General features: G+C 42.7%; 1 protein-coding gene across 1 annotated transcript; it reads left to right on the top strand.

The window, feature by feature from the left end:
• The first annotated feature begins 3,055 nt into the window (after window positions 1–3,055).
• On the top strand, window positions 3,056–9,141 carry TMED7 (transmembrane p24 trafficking protein 7). The gene is made up of 3 exons (XM_027783149.2): window positions 3,056–3,366; window positions 6,079–6,324; window positions 8,543–9,141. Exons 1-3 carry the CDS (start codon window positions 3,187–3,189, stop codon window positions 8,777–8,779), a joined length of 663 nt encoding a protein of 220 aa, XP_027638950.2. The 5' UTR covers window positions 3,056–3,186; the 3' UTR covers window positions 8,780–9,141.
• The last annotated feature ends 764 nt before the right edge of the window (window positions 9,142–9,905 follow it).

Raw genomic sequence — 9,905 nt, 5'->3', positions numbered from 1 at the left:
AGAGGTCTCTAACTACCGATCTGAAACTTGTCTCAGCTACAAAGGTGAGAAGAAGAAATACACCTGAGTTTCCTCTACTTGGCAGGTTTCTTCATCTTTCTGCAACTGCTTCCATGTGTGTTTCTGAAGAACTGAATTGTTTGTACCACTGTGGTTCATTAGCATTTTTCAGGAGAGTGTATTCTAATTAATGCCCATGAAATAAATGCTTGCTTTTTGACCATTTTAATTTTCCACAGACAGGAAGTGACAACATAAATTTAGAAACCTGAAGTCAAACCAACCTAACAGTAAAATGAGTCCTTGTTTGTTTCAGTCTTTGACTGAGAAATGTGTTCTAACTTGACATATGGTAAAAAAGTACATTAATAAAATTATCTAGCTATTCATGTATGTTGGGGGAAGGTTATAATTCAGAATTCTGCTTGCAGATGTTCTGTCATAACAGAGAAAAAATGATAAAGATTTTTCTCATGCAAGGACTACACTGAGGAGCATCTGAAACTGAGTCTGACCCTAATTGAATAGATTGTCTGGTAGGAAAGGAAAAATCTTCAGGTGACTCCCTAAAAAATATATTTACTGTATTTATTTTGGGTTTAACATTCCAATATTATTTGTGCAGTAAGATAATAAAGACAACATGAAATTTTGCTATTTCACAGACAGAATGGTGACACATGGAAGTAGAGTAATGACAACTGGGAAGAATGGTTACAGTAAACAGCAGTGCCAGCAACCCGAAAAACCGAACACTTGATTTTTTTACTCCTTGTAAGGATTACCAGTTACTATTAACTGGTTAACTGAAGGAAGATTATAATAAAATCAACAAGTAAAAAGGCACATTTAATGTTCCTCTGAAACAGAGGAAAGCTCAGATCCTTAGTGTTACAAATTAATACATAGTTCTGTGTATCATTTAGGGAATTGGGTATCACTGCAACTAGGGTGTTTAGGAAATGCCCAAATCAAGCCAGTTTCAAGCTTCAAAGGAAACAGATGTTCATTAGCAGTTCGTGTTACTAATAATTAGTTCTTAATTACTATCAATCACTATTGCTACATATACAAAACAATCAGTCCTTACATCTACCCCAGATGAACTGCAAGCACGCAACACAGTGGAGCTGGTGTTCATCAGCTACTTAAGCGCTGACGGCTGCACTCCATGGTGGTCCTCAGTTACCAGGGCCAAGGCGATCAAGCTTAAGAGCCCCTTGCAAGCTATTTGCCTTCTTTCTTCTTTACTCAGTGAACGCTTTATACTCTCTGTCCTTGATTCAAACAAATAGGAAGTGATCTCATTTGCTCTTGTTGACTTATTTTGGGGATGAGGGCATGTTCAGTGTTTTGCTTACTCTGCAGGTGCCACCAGACACCTTCTTGCCTGTTCTGCAGTATTGCCTTGGTTTTACCAGGCATCTTTCCCCATCTGTTTTGTTGTTTGGTTATTTGGTGATAGGTTTTGAATTGTCACTTCTTAGGTAAGCTTGATTTTACGTATTTAGTGAGGCTTTAAGAAAACAGCAGGAAAGAGTGAACTAGGAAACTGCAAGCTTATACAGGATCACTCCATTTCCTGTGAAAAATCACTGAGTCTTCCTGAAACGCATTTTCTTGCCACATGAAGGAGAATGCTCTTCAGTCATACAGGTTGTACAAGCCTGAAGTCACCCGTTGTAAGTAAAATGGCTGAAGCTGCTTCCTATGCAAAGATACATTGTAGAGGAATGAAGCTGGGTTATTTAGCATTGATAATATACAACTGTGGGCTGGCTTCAGGGTGTCAGGTTGGCAGATGTAGATAAGGTGCAGTCGTGGCTGGTTAAGTGAAGTGGTTGAGAGCCAATGAAGGGAGAAGCAGAGAGAAGGGAGAGAACACATGCCCTGGGTGAGGTGAGGAGAAGGCAGCAGAGGGACTGGCATGTAAAAGTGTGTCGGTATGTGATGGCAAAAGACCTTGTTGCAGCTTGATAGTTTGGAGAGTGCTGTGACAATGCATCATTTGCTTTTGAGCTATCTCAGCTATCACCCAGCATTTAAGTGCAATCTGAAATAAACCCAGTGTGTTTAAATGAAACCAGCAAAGATCTGAGGGTTAATTGTAGGTGGATAAGGTCTGCAGCAGAGGGGGATACTTGGTAAAGCATCGGTCATCTCTCACTTTAATCCACACCAGCAAATCCGTCAGAGCCTTCAACACACGAATTTGGGGTACCTCTGTCCTGTGCAATCCACAGCCCTCTAACAGACAGCCAGGCTTGCCACACGGTGCTGCGGATGGCACCGGCAGCCCCCGCAGGGCAACTCGGAGCCGGCTCCTGGGGCGGGGGGCGCCAGGCCCGGCAGCGCGGCCGCTCCGCCGGCTGGGGCCGCACCGGGCGCTGCCCGATCGTGCTGCGGCCTGGAAGGGGGGAGCCCGGGCTTCGTTCTTCCTGCTCTGCCTGATCTACCACAAAGCTTACAACGAGGATGGGGAGGGGGGTTATCTCTGTTCCTCGTTTGAATCTGTTTTAATTTGTAAAAATAACCAAGCAGTTAGCAGTGTAGAACTGGAAGCTGTCACTCCGGCACTCAGCGCGAGCACTTTCACCGGGTTTTACCTCGCTGGAGCAACGAAAGTTTAACGGCCCGTGCGGCAGATCTCCAGGTTCGCTCCCGGTGCGGAGTAGCGAGGTGCGTTCGGCGGCGAAAGCCCCCCATTGCAGCTCTAGAATCTGGAGTCTAGATCTTGCCTCGCAGGACCCAGGCGATAATTAACCCCCGGGTAATTGCCTTAAGCGGACAGAGAGCCGGCAGCCTCGCTGGGACGGGGAACCCGCCCCGCCCCGCCCCTTGCAGGGCCCCGCCCCGCCCCTTGCAGGGCCCGCCCGCAGGCACTGCCGGCACGCCACCGCCACCGCCCGGCCACATCGGCCCGGCCCCGCCCCTTTCCGCGCCTCGCACCACGTCTGCAAAACCACCCGCGGGCGGGGCGCTCACCCGGAAGTGCTCTCGGGGCTGGCCCCGCCCAGCGCGTGTGCTTCCGGGTGGCAGCGCCCTTCCCCGCCCGGCACCGCCGCCACTCCGGCACCGCCGCCCGCCGCCGAGCCGCCGTCTATCCCCTCGCCTTCCGCCCACCCCGCTCCCCCCGCCCCCATCTCGGTCCGTGTCCCCCCCCTCGCCTGTCTCCGCGCCGGGCCAATGCTGCTGCGGGGCTCCCAGGCCGCGGGGCCGTGGCGGCAGCTGCCGCTGTGGCTTCTAGTCGCGCTGGCGGCCTGCGCCGTGCGGGCCTCCGAGATAACCTTCGAGCTGCCCGACAACGCCAAGCAGTGCTTCTACGAGGAGATCGCCCAGGGCACCAAGTGCACCCTAGAGTTCCAGGTAGTCAGGCGGACGGGGCGACCTCACGGGGAAGCGCCGCCCCGGGCCCGGGCGCGCCGCGCTGGCGGAGCTGGGCCCAGCCCCGGGCTCGGCCCTGTGCCGGCGAGCGGTGGTCGAGGGGCCTGTGGGGGTGGGGGAGCCTCGCAGATTCCTTCGTTTACTGCGCGCTGCTCCGAGTAGTTAGGAGAAGCGCCCGGCACGGAGCAGCCGCCGAAGCCAGCGCGGTTTCCAGCTCAGCTGAGGAGACACTGCAGGCAGTCGTGTGCGCTGCGGCAGGGGCGGGGAGGCGTGCGTTTAGTTCGGGGGGAAGTAACAGGCATAAATTTGGCCCTGGAAGCCGGCAGCGTCTTTTACCCTGATCGCTGTCATGCGGTGCCCTGTCTGAACAGCCTGGAGAACACCTAAAGTGCTGCCCAGCAAGGTGCCAGGAAAGTAATTTCTGTGTTTTTTGTGAAGTAGTTGCATAATGAGTACGATACAACTTAAGGAGCTAATGCTTCTTATTTCGGAGTATGGTTCAGGTTGGGGTTATTTAGCAAACATTATGAAGGTGATGAAGTATGTATGCAGGAAGCTTCCCGGGCATATAGTAAGATGGGAGTCTCACTAAAAATAAAACATGCAGGCAAACTGACACTGAAGACTGTGGTTAACAGGCATGTATTGAGGCTGCACGGTTTTTCTTACCTTTTGCAGTTTCTAACAGTTTGAACATGCAGCCATCATGATAGATAGAGCACACTGTTCAGCTGTATTGAGCAAATAGCTCTGACAATTTTGGTGCCTATGAGTGTATCAGCAGGGCTGGAACCTTTCAGTCTGCAGCTTCAGCTGGTGAAGTCACTGGCTGTACAGCAGCAGCATGAGAGAGAAATCGTCCTTGACAATGGGATTCAGTTATCTTTGTAGTCTTTTGAAGGGTCCATGTGCTTCTGTTCTGACTTTTCCTCTAGTTGCTGTCCTGCTTTTAGTATTTTGGGGAATGTTGCTACCAAATATTGGTCCTTATTACTCTGTCCTGCATGTTCTATTTCTTAGATATCTTATCCCTGCCCAAATGTTTCTTGTCCCTGCCAGTTACTTTCATAAAGCCTTTTCTGTGCAGTACTTTCCTGCCTGTTTTGAAGTGGATATCATTGTAGGTTGCTGGACAGATAAGCCTGCTGTTGTCACTTTTGTTGGTAATCAGAACAGAAGTAGCACTGTCAAAAGGAAAGTCTGGATGTGACCAAGTGCTGGTAGACTGAAATGCTCTGTGCTTTTGGCAGGAAGTCTTAAGAGCTGAGAGGAAGCTCAAGCAAGCTCTGGGTAGGAATCCTAGGGGAACTTTAAAACTGTGGCAGATCTTTACCATGTACATATAAATTGGCCTTTTCAGTGTGTGTGATATAACAATGTGAGTGACTTCTGTGTAATTGGTAAAAAGCACGACCCTGTCAAATTTGGTATGATGCTTCAAAAATGAACCATCGTTTCATTATAGAAAAATCTTATTTTTGTTTTTTATTTCCAAGGTAAGCATTTCTGTATGAAAAACCCAACTACATGCAGATACCTGGGGAGAGACATCCAGAGATACAGAAATCCAAAGTGTTTTTTTCCTCTTTCTATCCTGTCATCACACTTTTGGAAAAACTATGAAGATACTGCTTGCTACCTGACTATTTTTAAAACTTCTTCTTTGCTGAGTAGCTACTGCTCAGATCTCTTGTTATTTCAGTTTTACCATTAACATTGTTGTTTTAGTAACTTGATACTTAAACTGATGTGAGTTTAAATAATACTATGTGAACTGAAGTGCAGATACTCCTACTAAAGTATTTCAGTGACTTCTGCACACATATACAAGGGACATGCCTTTAGATGTAAATATTTTCCTCCTTCAGCGTGCTTTATCCTAAAATCAAAAAGTTTGGAGCAAGGATTAAGTGTAGAACTACTAGTGTAAGAGTCGTTGGTACACCAAGTGATGAATATGTAAGCTACCGATGAGTCTGTTGAGGTGGGATAGCTTGTCTACAGAGCAATATGCTGTACACCAACAATAATCAAAGCCTAAAAAGCCCTGGAGACCATTATGCGAGTTGGCATTAGCCAGATGGGCAGGTTTTGAGAAAAATGCTGTGGCTAACTGTGCAGGAGGGAGGCAGTGGCAAGACACACACACACCCCCCTCCCCATCATTGCTGGTTCACAAGCCCAGGTTGAAATACCTGTTCTACTGGTCTAACGCCATTCCAGCAGCCTAAAGCAGCTTGAGCTAATACGGTAGTTGCACTCTTCTGGCCATACAGAAAGGAGCTGTTTTACTCCTTGTTAGCAGTTTCAGCCAGCTGAATCAGTTCCACGGAGGACTCACAGATACAGCAAACTGTTTTCGTTGCAGTAATGTCTTCACTGCCCCATCAAGTTTCATCTACTGTAGCCTTTGCTGTTGTACAATTATTTATAACAAACTAAAATTGCTCTCTTAAACAATTTGAAAAGATAATTGACATTATATATGCTGAACCTAAAGTATTTTGAATTACATTGTGTCTTCCATAAAAAAAAAAAAATTGCAGACTCGCTTTGAAAGATTTTCAAATTACATTTTAAAACGTTAGTTAAAGAAAAAGGTTTTGCAGTGCCATGTGACAATTGATACTTCTTAGAAGAAATGTATAAATACCTGTTTTTTTAAAAAGGCAATTTTTTGGTTTTTGTTTTCAGGTGATCACTGGAGGTCACTATGATGTTGACTGTCGGCTGGAAGATCCCGATGGCATTGTATTGTACAAAGAAATGAAGAAACAATACGATAGCTTCACATTTACTGCATCCAGAAATGGAACATACAAGTTCTGCTTCAGCAATGAATTCTCTACTTTCACACACAAAACTGTGTACTTTGATTTCCAGGTTGGAGAAGATCCACCGCTGTTTCCTAGTGAGAACAGAGTCACCGCACTTACCCAGGTAAAATGCTATTGTGTTTGACAGTGGCTGTTTGGTGGAGGCAGTGTTTTTTTCAAGTTCAGCTGCGTTATGTATCTATATAATTTCTGAAAATCAATGGATTTGAGCTTTTAAAATAATCTGGATTACTACAAAGAAGCTTTCTTTCTGAAGATTAGATTTATAGAACACAGAACAGAGCTGAGAAGGAATCACCAATTGCTTAAGAGAAAATTAGTGTAGTAACTTAAACTCTAGGCTACTATGTTTTTTATTATTATTGTATTTCCAAACTTAAGAGAAACTTTCAGAATTGTTTTTATATTTAAAATAGTAGTCTTTTTGGGGGCAGACTTACATTGACTTCTCATGTAACAGCCATTTTTGAAATGGAGAAGAAAATTCTAGCAAAATAAACAAATGAACAGAGTCAGCCATATTTAGCTGGCTTCTAGCTCTTTGTCCTTTGTAGGACACTGTGAAGTATCAGAACATTATTGTTATATTCTCAGGATTTTACAGTTTTGTACTTCTACCCTATCTAAATCCATCAAAACTTTCTTTGGAACGCTTGCTTCATTAATTCCCACTCATGTCCTTACCATCATAAAACCTCACTTTAAACAACTGTTAAAGAATGCTGTATATGATTGTTATTTTGCTAGTCCAGACACAACAGTATGAATACCACTTCTCAAATGCCAATCTCACTTGAATTTATCTCATATAAGTCTGTAGTAGCTGAGAACTGTAATGAGTAGATGACTTGCTGTGAATTCAGCTAGAGCTCTTTCTTCTTGTCACTCTTCTGCTTTGCTTTATTTCATATTCTGATTCTTGATCCTGGGTCTTTCCATCTCTTCTCCTAACTTTAGACTTCAGTCTGTTCAGTCTGTGTGTTCTGTTACATCTGGTTTTTCTTTTGCTATCTTGGCATCAACAGAGGGATTTTGACAATGCAGAACGTGCAATTCCTGGCTCTAGCATCTCTGCAGCGCCTTGCAGCCTGTGGGAGAAGATATATGAAAAAAATAGTTTATTACTGGTTTGTAGCATATGCAATGCAAAGAAGGTATTTGGGAAAGGGGAGGTTCTTGTATCATGACCAAATTTGGGCAGCCTTTTGTAGGACAGTGAAAGGTAAATCCCTAAAACCAGAGTGACTCTGTGTTTAAATCCCTTGTGCAGACTAGGAGAGCTCTGTAATTTATCAGCGAGACCAATGGCAGAACCTAGTTTGGAAGACCTCTTCCTGGATTTTGTTGAGAATATCTTGGGCTTCTTCAGACACCTGTCCTGAAAGTCATTGACTTGGAAAGACAGGCACAGATACAAGTAACTGAGAGTGGTTCTATCAGGGTGTTAAGCATTTCCTTTCATAATAGTTTGTGATGTTTAATCCTCAGGAAGTAGTTATTTTAAGCCATAAAATAGTAAAACAAATTGTGATTGATCTCTTGGTGATCAAAACACAGTAAGGAGTATTGACTTTTGCTTACAGAATATAAATTGAAAGCGCAAGAAGTTTATGTGAAAAAATGGTCTAGGGCTTGGAAAACTGGTAATACTACCTCTTTTTTTTAATGAAAAGTGGCAATGAATTTGGGCAGTTTGTTAAGTATTTGTAATATGATTCTGTTACGGAGCATTCAGGAACACTGAAAGGTAACAGAATTGTCCTTTCTCAGTTGTTTTTTGCATACATGATTAAGAAGGTTCTCTTGCCCAAAGAGCAAGTTGAGTTCAGTAATACAGATTTTAGGATGTACAACTTGAGTGAGAATTGTGCAATGAAGAATGTCATACTTGTGAAACACAGGAGAAATTAATATACACTATGTGCATTTTAATATTATAGGCAACTACTTGTTTTCCTGGTATGTATGGTATTAACAACTGAGAGATCACTGACATTTCAAAAGTGTTTCTAATGTTAATTTTGAAGCCAAATATACATGAATTTAAGATTTATTTAGTTCTCAAAGCTTGCTGCTTTTTATTAGACCTAGTTTTACATGCTTGTGTGTTAAAGAGTCTGTTGCATTCCTGTGTGTAGAGTTTGATCAATGTAGGTTAAATATTACTACATTTACAGTATTTCAATCTGACAATGGACAGGGTTAATCATTAGCTTGCAGAGTTACATGAATAGTAATTTTAACTACCAAACCACAAATCTTGCAGAAAAAGCACTAGAAGAATTCTTAATTCAGTGCTGTGTATTTGTTTGCTTCTCTAGATGGAGTCTGCGTGTGTTTCAATTCATGAAGCTTTGAAGTCTGTGATCGATTATCAGACTCACTTCCGTTTGAGGGAAGCACAGGGCCGCAGCAGAGCAGAGGATTTAAACACGAGGGTGGCCTACTGGTCCATAGGGGAAGCAATCATTCTTCTTGTTGTTAGTATTGGGCAGGTATTTCTCCTCAAAAGCTTCTTCTCAGATAAAAGGACCACAACAACCCGTGTTGGATCATAACTAGTAGTGGTAATGCTTCAGGTCATTGTGTGCTACTCATCTGTAGAAATAACTGTTTTCCAGTTAATTGTAGTTACAAAAGATCTCAGTATATGCAACATTCAAATGTCTCTACCCCTCATCCCTTAAAAATCACGAAACAGACCCAAAAAGTTATGAAAGGAACACATGATTTGAAATACTTTAAAATACTTTGGAACTTTACGTGTTTCCCGATTCCTGTATTAAGTATCTGGCAGTGGCCAGCCTCTGTATTTCTACTGATTGAAATCCAAACGGAGTTTGAATTGACCAGCAAGATTAACAATCTGCAGTATAACACTTCTAAAATAACCCAACAGTCTAGTGTCTGATATGAGAGACTATATATATATATACATACATATATATATATATACATACATATATATATATATGAAAATTTGATTTGGCTTTTAATTTTCAGGATGAATGTATTGCATTATAAAAAAGCAAATGCAATGAAATGCACTGTTTTGACTTGCTGTTAAAAAATAATCCAGTGGTACCCCTCGTTTATTTGTAAAATTGTTGCAAGCTTGACACTACATCATGGTGCAAATTCTTCACCAGCCTGGTAAGTCACCATCTGCCAACCTTGCTAAATCTTATACTTTAGTATATTTGCTTAAATACACATTCTTCTGTATTAAAATAAATGCATTTCCTCTTTTACAATGTTTGTTTTACTGAACAAATTGTAAACTGAGACTACTCAGGAAATCCACTTTCTGTATTCAAAAGCCCAAATCTTCAAGATTATTTAAAAAACATGCAATAAAATAGGAAATCCTCTAACTTTGTCACTGAAACTGCAGTTTCTGTACTCATACATGTTGCTGCTGCTTTTTGGATTTGAGACCAGAAGTAGCTTGGTTTGTTAAGCAGCACAGCACCAGCACTGGATGAGGTTATATTATGTGTTAGGCACATACAGAGCTTTTTACTGAATTGTTTTCCTGTTAAGAGGCCAATTTGATATTGATACTGCATTGCACAAGTGCTGTAAATTTTACTTTTCTGTGTGTGGTGCACTGATACGTGATGGCCTTGTGCATCTAATTGCCACTTTTTTTGCTAGTGGTTGGGAAATGTGTTTCAGGTTATC

The sequence above is a fragment of the Falco peregrinus genome, chromosome Z (assembly GCF_023634155.1).
Source record: "Falco peregrinus isolate bFalPer1 chromosome Z, bFalPer1.pri, whole genome shotgun sequence".
Lineage (NCBI taxonomy): Eukaryota > Metazoa > Chordata > Aves > Falconiformes > Falconidae > Falco > Falco peregrinus.
Note: the sequence above shows the minus strand (reverse complement) of the source record. Positions and strands in the feature narration are given on the sequence as shown.